At 44.0% G+C, this 16081-nt stretch overlaps 1 protein-coding gene across 2 annotated transcripts in view; it reads right to left on the reverse strand.

Moving 5' to 3' along the window:
• Nucleotides 1-16081, reverse strand: part of DCC (DCC netrin 1 receptor) — a 934061-nt gene that overhangs the window by 235090 nt on the left and 682890 nt on the right. For both annotated transcript variants that reach the window (XM_081929563.1, XM_081929562.1), the window contains exon 9: nt 7424-7578. In XM_081929563.1, the coding sequence (XP_081785689.1) occupies nt 7424-7578 (155 nt within the window). The remainder of the gene's footprint in view (nt 1-7423; nt 7579-16081) is intronic.

Below are 16081 nucleotides of genomic sequence, written 5' to 3' on the forward strand. Positions count from 1 at the left end.
TGCTTTTGGTTGGCACGCATATTTGTGGTATGACAAAGTTAAGATAAACAAGGCCTTTGGGAACCATATTGTCAGAAAAGCAGTGTTTAATGTCTGGACAAAATACAAAGACTTATTGGAAAATAAAACTCTGAGGTGGCTTTCACCCTTGGAAGCTAAGGCTTGGAAAAGACCCAATATGGAAGCCTACTGGCCAAAATATTGGGAACTGTTAGAAAAAGATGGGGACAACTGGAAATTGCAGAGTATGGAGAAAATGAAGGATAAAGTGCGAGACTGGTTACATTACGCTCAGATTAAGGAAATTTTTAAAAGTGACAAAAAGTTAGGATTCCAGGTGGAGAAATCGAAGTTGGAAACAGAGCTGTTAGAACCTAAGACTAAGGTACTTTCAAGAATGTATAATTTGCTGCTGAAATGGAATACGCAAGACGAAATGGTTAAGTCGGCTATGATAAAATGGGCACAGGACATTGGGCATAACATTATGTTTGAGGACTGGGAAAGGTTGTGGACCACTGGGTTGAATTTCACTGCATGTAATGCTTTGAAAGAAAATGTAATGAAAATGATATACAGATGGTACATGACCCCAGTTAAACTTGCCAAAATATACCATTCGTCTGATAATAAATGTTGGAAATGTAAAGAAAATGAAGGAACATTCTTCCACCTCTGGTGGACTTGCCCTAAAGTGAAGGCCTTCTGGGAAATGATATATAATGAGTTGAAAAAGGTGTTTAAGTATACCTTTACCAAGAAACCAGAGGCCTTTCTTCTGGGCATTGCCGACCAGAAGGTGTTAAAGAAAGATAGAACATTTTTCATGTACGCAACAACAGCAGCAAGGATACTACTCGCTAAGAATTGGAAAACTCAAGATCTACCCACGCTGGAAGAATGGCAGATGCAACTGATGGACTATATGCAACTGGCGGAGATGACTGGCAGAATCCGAGACCTGGGAGAAGAAAGGATTGAAGAAGATTGGAAGAAATTCAAGACCTACCTGCAGAAATATTGTGACTTAGTGGAATGTTAAGAAGGATGCTTGGTTATAAATAATTGGCCATCATTAAAATAGATTAAGAATTGAGAATAAGAGAGATTAAGAGAAACAATTAGTAGGAGAATTATTTTATGGTATTTAAGCATGTGGTTATAGATTTGGAAATAAGATGATAATTTGCTTGACAAAATTTATTAAAGATGTAAATGGGAGCGGGAGACGTGAGGAAGTTCAAGAATATTATGAAACTTTGTTAAAACAAAGCAATAATGTTTATTATTATTGTATTTTTTCTTCTAAAAACCTTAATAAATATTTATTAAAAAAAAAAATAGAAGTTGTTGGTCTCCAACAGCCACCTGTTGGACATATTCCAGTCAGGCAAGAACACTCAAGGAGGATATGGAGCAAGGCCAGTGAGAGGTGTGGCTTGGGGCAGAAGGCGTGGTTAGGAAGGGGGTGTGGCCTGAGAAGAGGCCCCAGGGACTGATAGAGAGGGCTTGGGCGGGCTGCATTTGATGCCCGAACCTGAGGTTCCCCATCCCTACTCTACATTATAGCCTTTCCCCATTCTAATTTATGCAGGATAAATAAAAAAAGATTGAATTAAAAGTTATGCTCATTTCCTTTCCATCCTTTCAAGAGTTCCGAGCCAAAAGTAGCTTGATTGTATCGATCTATGCAATAATGTCTTCCAGGCGGCTTGGATTGTGTGTATGTGATTTTCCTTCTTCTTAAAGCGTTTTCGGGAGGAAAGACCAGTACGGCATGATTAACTGCAATATTTAATTCCAGGCTGACTGGCAAGTATGTATTGACAAAGTGCAGGTGATGGGATTATCTTGCTGGCATCTGTCTATCACAGGGAGATGGGTTTATTTATTTTAGCAATACACATTGTGCTGATAAATCCGACAATAAACTGCAGATTCAAAGAGTGAATTAAAAGGCTGTCAGTTTTACTTAGCCCCTTTGATTTATTTGATCCGCTAAGCAAAGCCCCCCTCCCTTTTATGTTGCAATCTATGTGGTTGACCTTAAGGTCACCTGTCAAATTGCAGCAGAAACTGAAGGCCTGCAAGTTCAGTCCTAAGCCTACTTTGGCACTTCCTGTGTTGGTACCTTCAAACTGCTTGCCTTCCTCTCATTTCTGAGATCCCAGCTGCACATTACATTCTTCTTGTGAAATGTAAAAAGGTGAAGGTAAAGGGACCCCTGACCATTAGGTCCAGTTGTGACCGACTCTGGGGTTGCGGCACTCATCTTGCTTTATTGGCTGAGGGAGCTGGCGTACAGCTTCTGGGTCATGTGGCCAGCATGACTAAGCCGCTTCTGGTGAACCAGAACAGTGCATGGAAACGCCGTTTACCTTTCTGTCGGAGCGGTACCTATTTATCTACTTGCACTTTGACGTGCTTTTGAACTGCTAGGTTGGCAGGAGCAGGGACCAAGCAACGGGAGCTCACCCTGTCATGGGGATTCGAACCGCCAACCTTCTGATTGGCAAGTCCTAGGCTCTGTGGTTTAACCCACAGCGCCACCCGTGTCCCCCTGTGAAATGTAGTCAAGGGTGAAGCCAGATTCTAAAAGCTCCCCAGCAGGCAGGCATAGCAGAGGTTCTGCCTTCCTTTCTCTGTCCATTGTTCTGTCCATACATATCCGTTTCTCATTTTAGCTCTTTGTTCTATCCCTTTCCACCCCTTAGGAAAAATCACCCTTGAGTACTGAGAAATGACAAGCAAAGATAAACCTTGGTTGGAGAAAGGGGCTGCAATTCCCTCCAGTGGTCTCTCCCAGTTTCTAGGAAAGCCTTTCCAAAAGGACTGCTCACCCCCAAATGAGAACTTGTGGGCATTCCAATCAAACGCTCACAAGAAAGCTAAGCACTCTCACAAAGCACCCCCACTGCTTATTGTTTCTCTATTCCCGATGCCCAGAAAATAATATTGGCGTTCAGGGGTGCCAACTTGAATAAAATATTGGGGGAGGTATGTAAGCCCCACCCTGCATAATGGATCACAAGACATGGCACACACACACCATTTGAATGGCAATGCCCATCAACCTGGGGGGTGTGTGGCCCCTTCAAATATTTCATTGGTGCTGTGACCTACAACCTGGGTTGTGGGGGAAGGCTTCACAGTGCACAATGCACAGCGAGGACACAGGTGAGGTTCAGGTGCATCCTTAGGGGAAAGGCCATCAGGACCTTATTTAGGGTCCTCCCATACCATCCAACGTTTTGGGACAGGAAAGCAGGATATCTGCACACTCTGCACATGGAAAGGAGCATCTCCACCCCCATCGTTGAGCCCGGGTGCTGAGGTATAGCGCCAAGGGCCTACTAGTGGTTCCCTCACTGCGAGAAGAGAGATTACAGGGAACCAGGCAGAGGGCCTTCTCGGTAGTGGCACCTGCCCTGTGGAACGCCCTCCCATTAGATGTCAAGGAAATAAAAAACTATCTGACTTTTAGAAGACATTGGAAGGCTGCCTTGTTTAGGCAAGTTGTTAATGACTGATGTTTTTACTATTCTATGGGGAGCCGCCCAGAGTGGGCGGGGTATAAATAATAAATTATTATTATATTATATTATATTATATTATATTATATTATATTATATTATATTATATTATATTATATTATATTATATTATTATATTATATTATTATATTATATTATATTATATTATATTATATTATATTATATTATATTATATTATATTATATTATATTATATTATTATAATATTTAATAAAGGTAAAGGACCCCTGGCACTTAAGTCCAGTCGCAGACGACTCTGTGGTTGTGGGGCTCATCTCGCTTTACAGACTGAGGGAGCCGACATTTGTCTGCAGACAGATTTTCTGGGTCATGTGACCAGCATGACTAAGCTGCTTCTGGCACAACGGAACACCAAAACCAGAGCAGCACAGGGAAACACCGTTTACCTTCCCGCCAGAGCAGTACATATTTATCTACTTGCACTGGTGTGCTTTCGAACTGCTAGGTTGGCAGGAGCTGGGACCGAGCAACAGGAGCTCATCCCGTTGTGGGGATCCGAACCGCCGACCTTCTGATCAGCAAGCCCAAGAGGCTCAGTGGTTTAGACCACAGCGCCACCCAAGTCCATCATCTTCATCTTCATCATTATTAAGCTACTGGCCATGGGAAGTGGTGTGCTTCTGGATGTGCTGTGCCCGCTTCCAGGAATATAGCAGTGGCAGAGGTCAACCATCATGGCAGTTGCAGGCCACCCCATTGCAGGAGGAGGAGGCAGAGACGAGGCGACGAAAACAGGACATCATGTACTTCCAAAAGAAGCGGGGGAAGCTTCTGTGAATCTGTAATGTCCTGCTTAATTCGGGACACTTGAGTATTGTGTCCTTCTGGTCAGAGGGCATAGCTCTGACTCCATCCTCTGACTCAGAGGATGAGTCCCCTCTAGTTCCTCAATCTCCTCATCCTGGCAGAAAGCAAAGACTACAAAAAAGTGAGGGTCTTTTGACCATCCAGCCAGCTCCCTTACAGCAACGGAGCCTATTGCACTCCAGGCTTGATCAGTTTACCTCAGGCTTCCGTTGACACTTTCTCCCTACAGAGATTATTTCTCTCAAAGCTTTCATATCAGGCCCCCCTGGAGCTGTCCCGTGTCCAGGCAAGCTGCCTTAGAAATTCAAATTGGTACCCAACAACTATACAAGATAGAAACTGGTGCCCTCTGTTCTCTGGCAACCTCTTGCAGCCTCTTAGAAGAACCACAGCTATAGCTCGCATATGATCCTCATGCAGGGTGAAAAAGATGAGATAATCTTAAAACAGCAAGAGATTTCTATCCTGATTGAAAATATGCTAGTAGAATTACACAGCATGAGAGCGAGTGGAAGTGAAAGTGGGCAGGCTTCAGCTAAATAATTAAAATAAATGGGAAGACTTAATCCAGCAACACACACACACACACATATGCCACCCTTCATATAAATCTAGTCCTTCTAGTCAGAATAATTATTTGAAGAGCTGGAACTTGTACTGATCTTTTAAACTGATTACAGCTGGAGAGAATGCACATATTTTATTCTGTTAGAAAGAGAGAGTAAGGAGTGTGCGTTTTGGATGCTCTTTTCCATCATCTATTAATCCTCAACTGGGATAATTTGCGTCACACTTTTGGTATTTCAAAATAATACAAAGAACCTTGGCATTCAATTGGAAATGCACACTGATTACGTCAGGAAAGGGCAGAGGCCAAAGCTGGTGGATTATGCATAGAATGAAGGATGTTTGATAGAGTGGAGATTATTTTGTCGCAAGGGGTGGGGAGCCCCTCCCTGCCCAAAATGAACAGGGATTTAAACAAAAAGTTTCCAGGGTGTTGTAACCAGAGCCCATACATTGAAAGCACTATGATACCCCTTTAAACAGCCATGGCTTCTCCCAAAGTATTCTTCCAGAGTGACTTAACAATCAATCCATTTTCACAGCAAACGACAGCTCCCAAAATTCTTTGGGGGATACCATAACTGTTAAAGTGGTACCATAGTGCTTTAAATGTAGCATGCGAATGTTGTCAAGGATAGATAGATAGATAGATGACAGATAGATAGAGATAGATAGATAGAGAGAGAGAGAGAGAGAGAGAGAGAGAGATGATAAAGATAGAGATAGAGATAGAGATAGAGATAGAGATAGAGATAGAGATGATAGAGATAGATAGAGATAGATAGAGATAGAGATAGCAGTGGCGTAGCGTGGGGGGTGCAGGGGGGCCGGCCGCACCGGGCGCAACATCTGGGGGTTAGGGTTAGGGGGCGCAAATCCACAGGTTAGGGGGCGCAAATTACTTGCCTTGCCCCGGGTGCTGACAACCCATGCTACGCCACTGATAGAGATAGAGATAGAGATAGAGATAGAGATGATAGAGATAGAGATAGAGATAGAGATAGAGATAGAGATAGAGATGATAGAGAGAGATAGAGATAGAGATAGAGATAGAGATAGAGAGAGATAGAGATGATAGAGAGATAGAGAGATAGATGAGAGAGAGAGAGAGAGAGAGAGAGAGAGAGAGAGAGAGAGAGAGAGAGAGAGAGATGATAGAGGAGATAGAGAGATAGAGAGATAAAGAGATAGATACAGATACAGATACAGATACAGATACAGATACAGATACAGATACAGATACAGATACAGATACAGATACAGATACAGATATAGATATAGATATAGATATAGATAGATATAGATATAGATATAGATATAGATATAGATATAGATATAGATATAGATATAGATATAGATATAGATATAGATATAGATATAGATATAGATATATAGTGGGCCAGGCAATTGCAATCAGATGGTCCTTCCTCTGCCTTGGAGTCTCTGGAGGGGCAATAATGCAAAACCTTCTTTCTCTTCATCCCTACACTGCAGATTTGTCAGGCGCAATGTGAGGCCAGTAAAGCTGCTCAAGGACTTTGTTACTTCTGCGTTCTTCATTGGACTGACCCAATCCACATGTCTCCTCTAGGCATGGTTGCTCTGAAGTGCGCAGAAGAGCTCCCATACCCCAAAACAGTTTTCCTATCCATTTCCATTCAGATACACAATCTACCCCTGCATTGCTTTATACATCTTTCTATTGTGAAAGGAGGAAAGAAGAGGCACTTCTTTTTAATTCACAAAATCATGCATGCTCATGGATCTCCCAATTCAAGTAACCCATTAGGAAAAAGTTTTCAGGTCTGCAATGATCAGCTACAGAAAGGAGAATGTGAGATGGGACTAGGAGAAACAACCCTTGCCAACCTGGTGCCCTCCAGGTTTGTCCAAAAAACAGCTTACATGTGTTGGCTGGAGCTGGTGGAAGTTGTAGACCAAAACACTTGAAGGGCACCAGGTTGCCAAAGGCTGATGAGAAGCATCATCTACACTGATGGCACACATTATGCGATCCATGCCTTTAAAATTTAACTGCATCATCTGTTTAGCTCATTGTGATAAAGAAAGGGCAATCTATGATCTTACTACACCTCACAACTTTCCCACATCACCTTCTCACCAACATCCCATGAAATTTACCCCAATGATTTTTAAAGGAAAGTTTCTGGCAAGTTGATTGGTCCCCAACTTAAATCTTCGCCCTTCATTTAAAATCCCAAGACAAATGCCTGTTCTGCTCTAAATGAAACACAACAAACATTATGAACACATGCAAATGAAATTAATGTATGCATTCCTTAAGACTAACCTGGTCCAGAATTGGAGGGGGTGCAGCCACAGAAATCAATGGGAGAATTCCAATGCTGCCCATCCATGATGAGAAATCATTTCATAAACATTTGGAGTGTGCATATAAAGGTCAGCTGTAGAGATGTGAAAACACAAATGGCCGCCAGCAAATAAGGATACTTACATTCGGGTTGTGTGGCCACCTTAATGGGCTGTGAGCTTTCTCCTGGCCCCCATTCGTTGTACGCGACCACTCGGAAGGTGTAGGTCTCTTCTGGTTTCAGATTCCCCACGGTAAGCTGGAGCATCCCAGGCTGTGATGTGTTCAGAGCCCGCTCCCTAACCAGAAACAGCAGCACAAAGGGGGGGGGGGAGTACGTCAGGATGAAATACTTCCAGTCACATATTTCTACTTGGATTCACAGAAGTGCTGGATAATGTGAAAACGATGAGGCAATGCTGCTGAATAAGCAGCAAACAGCTTAATGAATATAATGTTGTTTCAAAGAAACTGTGGATGGCCGGTTGCTGTTATTTTATTTTACTTACCCATTCTGCAATGTACCGTATTTTTCGCTCCATAAGGCGCACCTGACCATAAGGCACACCTACTTTTTTTTTGGGGGGGGGGAATTCAAGAAAAAAACCATGCGGTTCTTGGGGGCTTTTCCGGGAGGTGGGGGAAGTGAGAGAGCCTCACTCTGTCCCTTCCCCAGTGGCGTAGCGTGGGTTGTCAGCACCCGGGGCAAGGCAAGTAATTTGTACCCCCTAACCCGTGGATTTGCGCCCCCTAACCCGTGGATTTGCGCCCCCTAACCCCCAGATGGTGTGGCCGGCCCCCCCTGGACCCCCACGCTACGCCACTGCCCTTCCCCCACCTCCCGCAAAAGCCAGGGATAGCCGCAGAGGCTTCGCGGGCTACCCCAGAGCTGCTGGACCCAAAGAGCAGGTCGGGGAGCGTGGCTTTCCCCCACCGCCAGCCCCAAAGAGCAGGTCAGGAGCAGCGGAAAGGCTGCACACAGCCTTCCTGCTGCTCCCAGAGCTTGTCGGGGCTGGCGAGGGAAGCCTGGGTTTCCCCCAAGCCCCAGGGACTATACATTCACTCCATAAGCCGCACAGACATTCCCCCTTAGATTTTAAGAGGGGAAAAGTGTGTCTTATGGAGCAAAAAACACGGTAAGTCATACTGGCGAGAACAAGCATGGCCAGAGGAGAGGTTCAGAGCCAGGCAGAGAGGCTCAGAGGGTCACATTCATCCCATTGTCCTGAGGTTGCCAATCCTTGATTTAAAATAAGCCTCTCCAGCTGCAAACAGTGGCTGGCAAGCCCATCCATCTCAATAGCCTTCTGACTTTGATCCTGGACTAGATCCTGAACATGCCTGGAGAGGCTTCTTTTAAATTAGAATAAATAGCTAACCTCTATCTTTTCATCTGCAAGTTGAGTCAACCCACCCACTCCCCTGAAATTTCTTACAAATTTGCCCACCTAGCAAGAAAAGAACAACATAGATTCCCTCACTACTAAGTCAGACCATTAGCTGATATTGTCTCCTCTGACTTGCAGCTGCTCTCAGGAGTGATTTTCAGTGGTGAAGGAGTTAACCCTTTCCCCACATGTTCCTTCAGTGGATGTTGTTGGTTAAAAACAAAGAGCCCCAAGGAAATAAGGATTTAATATTCTTTCATGGAATAGTCCACAGATTACTGGCCTGGGACTAGCTCATCTTTCATTTTGGGTTGGGAGAAATGGGTAATTTTCTTTGTTCACCCCCATCTTTCACAACCTTTCTTTAGCATCCTGTTTGAGGGCTTTTGTGGCATAAACAACATTAAATAAGAAATGTAGCATAGCAAAAAGATCAAATGTTTCAAATTGCCTGAGGAGAGAAAGGGTAATGGTCTCAGAACTCTAGCCATCACAGAGTATTAAATAACAGATCCAGATGGGCATCTTCAAAAGCAAAGGGGGTCAGTTTTCAATACTAATTCTCCTAATCCACAGCCCTCTTTGTTCAACACAGTTCCCATGGACCTGAAACAGGAAAATTCCAAATCTGATGTTAATAAAGCACCAAATCAAAACTGGCTTCATTTCTTTGACCATTATCCTATGTGCCTACTAAAAAATGTGTTCTCTGTGGCGGATTTTGGTTATCAAATAATGCTGCTTTAGACAGTCTAAGTGATTTTGCTGTAGTGCAGAGCCAGTGAATGGGGCCTATTTAGCCACTGGTGGCTCCAAATGGAGCATAGGAAACTGCCTTAAACTAAGTCAGACCAATGGTCCATCTGCCTCAGTACTGCCCACACTGGCTGGCAGCAGCTTTCCTGGGTTTCAGAAATGAGGACACTCCTAGCTCTGTTGGGAGGCGGCAGGGATTGAACCTTGGACCTTATGCATGGGAAGCAGACACTCTGCCACTGAACTATGGCCATTCCTCTGAGAACATCTGCAGCAGCTGGTCCTATGAGACTAGAACAGGCATAGGCAAACTCTGGCCCTCCAGATGTTTGGGACTACAATTCCCATCATCCCTGACCACTGGTCCTGTTAGCTAGGGATGATGGGAATTGTAGTCCCAAACATCTGGTGGGCCAGAGTTTGCCTATGCCTGGACTAGAACCTTCAATGGCAGGATCAGGGGAAAGTCACAACCAAAAGATGCAACCACCAGACCTCTGAAACATCTTGTTGCTCAGCCAACGTTCAACTGGAACAGGACGTTCCTCTTCTATTCCTTCCTGTTCTGGAGGATCTAATGGTCAACCTGAGTAGGCAGAGTCAGTCCAGAACTTGAAGTTATTTCACTGAGAAACTGCCACCTGCAATTCAAATGTTGATCACCTAGGAGAGCTGCACACAGATCCAACAGGTCATAGAATTGGAAGTGACCGCAGGTGTTATCTAGTTCAACCTGCTGCAATGCAGGAATCTTTTGCACAACTTGGGGCATTGAGATTAACAGTGTCATGCTCTACATTGCTGCCCCATCTTCCTTCTGGCATTCTTCTATGGGTAGAGCATACTATGGTGTAGACTTAATGGGAGTTACTGCTCCGCAGAAGAGGAAAATGCAATAGTTAGCCTTTGAGAACCTTTCAGAATTCTGGCGACACACACGAACAGGGGTTTTAGTATAAAAATTAATAACGAAGCTATATTTGAAAACAAGACAGTATCTAGGAGCTCTTGAGAAGCAATTCATTAAAACACACACAGAGAGAATTGCTCTGAAATCCTGAAATGTAAAATAAAAGGTAGTTTCAAATATGACTCATTTACTTACAAAACATGGAACCCTCCCAGGGTAATTTGCTGAAATGAACATAGAGTGACTTATAAGTGCATTGGGGTGTCAAAAATGTAATTGCAGCATTTTTGCACACTTGGTAGGTGGGCCGCCAATACTTCTACAATCTATTAAACACCTAATTAGTTGCTTCAAGGTGGAAGAATCATGATAATGTCTCCGACTGCACAGTACTTAATACTATGAAAATGGACCAAAGGTTGGCCAAGGTCCTTTCTCACCTGTTGCTTCAGACTACCTGGACAAAAATTAATAACAATAAAAGTATGTAAATTACTGTAAAATCAAAGAAGTGTAGGGCTGGAAAAGACCCCAAGGGTCATCTAAGCAGGAATAATAGCCATTATGGGATTTCTCTGAGCACTTTGCTCTCCAAATGTTGCAGCTCCCATCAGACCCAGCAAGTATGGTCAGTGGCCAGGCATGATGGGAGTTGTAGCTCAACATCATCTGGAGGGTGAAAGATTCCCAGCATCTGCCATAGGGAGATTAACCCTGATGCACACACAACCTAAGGCACACTGGCTTCTACAAGGGCAGGAAATGTGAACATGTGACCTATGTAACCTCTCCCTAAAAAGGGGGTGGGGGTGGAGAGACAATTGGTACTAAAATGGTTATTTCCATGATTCACCATGATGCATTCCTACTTCAAATTACGTACATGAAAGGTTGGAGAGGGATTTCATCTTTGTCAAACTGCTCCCTGAAATGCCTCTTCTGACACCCCATTAAATGCAACAGCAGATGGTTGGGGTTGAGATGAGCTGTGTGGGGAGGAGTTTGGGTGAGTTCTGAGGAGAAGGGGAGGGGTTGGCATGAGCTGTGAGGGGAGGGGCTTGGGTAAGCTGTGAGGGGAGGAGCTTGGGTGAGTTGTGAGAATGGGAGGGGCTTGGGTGAACTGTTATGGGAGGGGCTTGGGTGAGTTGTGAGGAGTAGGGGAGGGGTTTGGCATGAGCTGGGAGGGGAGGAGCTTGGGTGAGCTGTGAAGAGAAGGGGAGGGGTTTGGCATGAGCTGTGAGGGGAAGGGCTTGGGGTAAGCTCTGAAAAGGGGAAGTGCTTGAAATGAACTGGGAGGGAAGGGGATTTGGGCAGGCTGGGAGGGGAAGGGCATTGTCTGGGCTGTGAGGGAATAGGTGAGGTTTGTGTGCAGTGTAAAGGGAGGAGGGGTTGGCTATGTGTGGCAACTCTGTAATCAAGTCAGTAAGCATTTGCCTTTGCTTTTCCAATTCCTTCCTTTTCTATATTTTTAAGACATTTGCTCTCCCCTTCATTTTGTAGTCTCCTTACTACCTCAGTCAAAATCTTACTAGAAACTCCTTATAGCAGGGACCTGCTCTTTGAGGTGATCTTTTACCCTGTTAAGTAACACAAATAGACAGTCCTAGGGTTTAGTCTGTTTCAGTTCTGTCCCATTTCTGCATTGATCTGCAATGGACAAAAATTGCATCCAAATAGTATTTACTAGTAAATACACATTTTTGAATGTACTTTCTCTTACAGCATGGATTTCTAAGCCTACTTTTAAACACATCTTGAGACGTTTTGAATGGAAAAACCCATCACAACATTTGGAGGAGTTTGAAATCTGACCGTTGGCTCTGGATTCTCACCAACCAGCAAGCAGGTGCAGATCAGGGTCCGTTCATATCAGAATTCCCAAAGATAAAAATTCCTCACGCATGCCTAAATAGCCCCTGTGATTCATGCTACTGTACATATAGCAAAGAGGAAGCCGAGGGTTTGTTTCACTATGCATTCAATTGCTATCTTGCAGAACAGGCTTGTAGTAAACATCTTTCCCCATCGTCCTAAAGGTCACAGTCATTGGTCAATTTACAGGAAATGTATTACTTATTCACCGGTGCAGATAATAGGGTGATGGAACAAAGAGTTGATTTGTTTGTAATGGCTACCAGTTGGATTCATGTGGCTGATTTGCTCTTTGGGCACAGTAACTTGTATCCACCAAAAGGCTATTTTGCAATCTTGGAGACAATTGCGAAAGAGCCAGCATAGTGGTTAGAGTAGAGGGCGATGACCTGGGAGACCAGGGTTCAAAACCCCACTCAGTCATGAAGCTCACTGGGTAATTTTGGGCCAGTCAGTCTCCAAGCCCAGAACAGATTTTCAGAAAGTCCAGAATTGTCTATTCTGATTTGTGGGACCTTTTTCATGTGAAGCTACAGTCTTCCTTCCACCTAGCACAGCAATAAAAAAGCAGACTTTAAAGGAAAGCACAGCCACCATTTACATCTGCTAAGCTTCTCAACTGAGAAGCATCTGGGAAACCTTTGAGGAATCTCAGGATGCCCCAGAACATCTAACTCAGCTTTCCCCAACCAGGTGCCCTACAGATGTTGTGGACTACAAAACAGCTGCGCTGGTGGGTCTGATTGGGAGTTGTAGTCCAAAACAGACTGGCAAAGGCTGGTCAAACCTTTGAGTGTGATGTCACGGGACGGTTACAATATAAGGACATGCATTAGCTGAAGATGTGCTGCAAACCGTTTCTATATACAGTTCTGGCATTACGAGAACTGTCAATTGTCAAGCAAAATTACTGTTATTCTCCAACACCAGGAATCGTTCAGGACTGCGGAGTTACAGTAATTTGTCTGACAATTTCTGTGCATGCCTCAGGTTAATGTCAGATCTGCTGTTATTGTAAAGAGAAAAATAGCTCTTTTGTAAAAATAATGTATAAACAATAAATGACTCAGTGTTCTACCCGAGCACTTAAAGGAAACTACATTTATTTTGTTCTCACATTGGAAGCCTAAAAGTTCACAGGACCGGAGGCAGTTCTCGCCACAATGGAAGTTTTAAAATGGGTTTTCTTTTTAAAATTAAAAGTGGCATTTTAAGCCCAGTGCCATCCCACCGGCAAAAATAGATGATATTCTTTACAGTAGCAGAATTGGTAAGGGGCAAACACTATTTTTCAATGGGCCTCTATCTTCAGTTTCATGACAGTCACTACGTGTGTGTGTGTGTGTGCACATGTGTGCAAAGCAAGGGTATGCATGAGCAAATTGACACAACTTGTTGCTAGAGGCAGAACTAGATGTTATGCTTGACACAGAGATCTTGGTGGCCCCTTTTTTATTATGATTTCCCTCCAAACTAAAAAAACTTGCTGTACTAGAAGCTCTGTTGCAAGCCAAACCAGAACTTGTTTCACCTCTTATGGGGGAGTCTGTTCCATAAATTTCCAAACTTGTTGATTCTCCAAATCATTGCCTTCTCATTGCTTCCCCAGTCCTAAACTTTCTGCTTCCCATCTGCTTCCTTTGTTTGTAGCGCTGAGAGGGAACAAAGGGTGGCATCCTCGCCCCTGCCCCCTTTGACATCTGGCATGCTGCTACAGCTGCAAGCCACACACTAGGGACACTGCGTGTTCCTAACCAGCACTGCTTGACAGACAGGGAAGAATTGTCTTCCCTGCAGCCAATTGAGGCTTACTGTTAGGATGACATCAACAAGTTGGAATTGCATAGTCTGAAGGGTCCCGATTCCCATCTATTCCAACCTGATGCTGGTGCAGAACAACTGTTGCTAGAGGACCTCTACATGCTTATCTAGGCTCTGCTTAATACCACCCAACAATGAGGAGGCCACCACCTTCTGAGGCAATCTGTTCCACTGGTGTGCATCCCAATATCCCCATGGGACCCCTTACATTGGAAGTCCTTTGCAATGCATTTTGTTAGCGTGCAGAAGGAGGATAACAGGGAGGGTGTTGCCTGATGCCCAAAAGTTAAGAAATACCTATTTGTTTTCCTGGGCATTTGTGTAACATGAATGCCTGGCTTTTAGCGCCTATTAGGTGTTCATTTTTGTGTTGGATGGATGGTGGATTTTTTTCTTTTTCATGTTTCTGGGTAATGTTTCTAAAATAAAGACCGCAGTATATCTGCATAGTTTTAATTGTTATTTGATTGTATTGTGGTGCAGCTGAGAGCTCCAGATTTGGCTGAGCGTCCCAATCAAACACTCAAAGAGAAAGGCAGAATGGGGGGAGCTTTAAAAGTATTTAATTTGAATGCTTGAAATCCCAAGGGGCAAGCTGATGGGGGGGGGGGATTGACAAACATCTCTTATGCATTTTAGAGCCTCAACATCCAACCTACTTTACTTGCATATTGTCAACATATGTGTCAGGGAACTGCCTTCAGAGCTAGAGGCGGAGGGAAGGCTCCATAGGGATGCCGGAGAGGGTCCCAGTAGGGAGAGAGGCAGCCCATCTGCTGGGGAAGGAAAACAGCATAACACCAGTGGAGAAGGGGGGGCAGATGGGGGGAATCGGAGAGGAGGCTCCAGGACTATTCACCGGAGACCAGCGGGGAGAGCACGGGTCCTCCGCTGCCCACACCCTCCCTGCGCAGAAGACCTCTGCGCAGGGAGAGTAGGAAGAGACTTGGCGTCAAAAAACTTCTTTGCTGGAAGAAGTTCAAGAAACGCCCACTGACGGATTCTGCCAGCAACTGAGACAGCCACGAAGTGAAGGGCTGTCTAGACAGAAAGGGTTCAACCAGGTAACCTAGCCAGGAGTGGTGGCAACTTACACACGAGCAACCCCAGAACCATTACAATATGCAACCATGCTGAAAACAAGACTTTCTACCTCCTCCTGCAATGCTTCAGAGTGAAGGTAATCTCTGACTGACTGCTCAGCTCCAGTTTACCAAAGATGTCAACAACATTTCTAATCCTCCCATTTAGGCTGCGCTGCATCTTCCTGTTTCTATGGTACAGCAATTTCAAGGACCCACAAATAACACCATCTTGCCTCCAGGACCAGTTCCAGAAATGCCAACTTTAATTAACATGTAGTTGTTGGGAGAAAATACATGCATTTCACACTTTGATGACAAAAAAAGCAAAGCAAAATAAAAACCACTTTGGGCATTGTGTACTTTCCAAAGGTTTTGCTGAGGAAAAGAAACTTCAGAGCCCCCACTCCATTGATAAGGGGATAAATGTAATAGCAAGAGTAACTGAGATATAAAGAAATATGACTACATAGCAATGATTAGCTATCATCACAACAACTTTCTGAAGTAGGCTAGGCTGAGAGAAAGTGACTGGCTCAAGGGCAGGCAGTGAGCTTCATGGCTGAATAGGGGTTTGAACACAAGCTCTAATCCAGCACTCTAACTGCATATGATGATGCATGACAAAAACATTAATACCTACTCTGAAAGCTATCCTGCAAAATTACGCAGTTAAAAAGCTGGGGTTTAGGAGTCCGCGACCAGAAGGAGGAGGAATACCAGGAGGAATGGAAGAAATTTAAGGACTATTTAGCTAAATATGTTAAGATAACTTAAATAGAATTACTTGCACGTGTCAGATTGGCCTAGGATTTAAATATGTGCTGTTATAGAACAATATGTTTAAAGTTAAAATGAAAAGAAAGAAAGAGGTTAATTGATTAAGTAAATTTTAGGTGAAATTAGTTTTGGAAAACTGCTACAATGATATATATGGAAATTCAGCCAGGGGAATTCGAGGAAGTTACCCAAA

The sequence above is a fragment of the Podarcis melisellensis genome (assembly GCF_964234715.1).
Source record: "Podarcis melisellensis genome assembly, chromosome: 11".
In the NCBI taxonomy this organism is placed as follows: Eukaryota; Metazoa; Chordata; class Lepidosauria; order Squamata; family Lacertidae; genus Podarcis; species Podarcis melisellensis.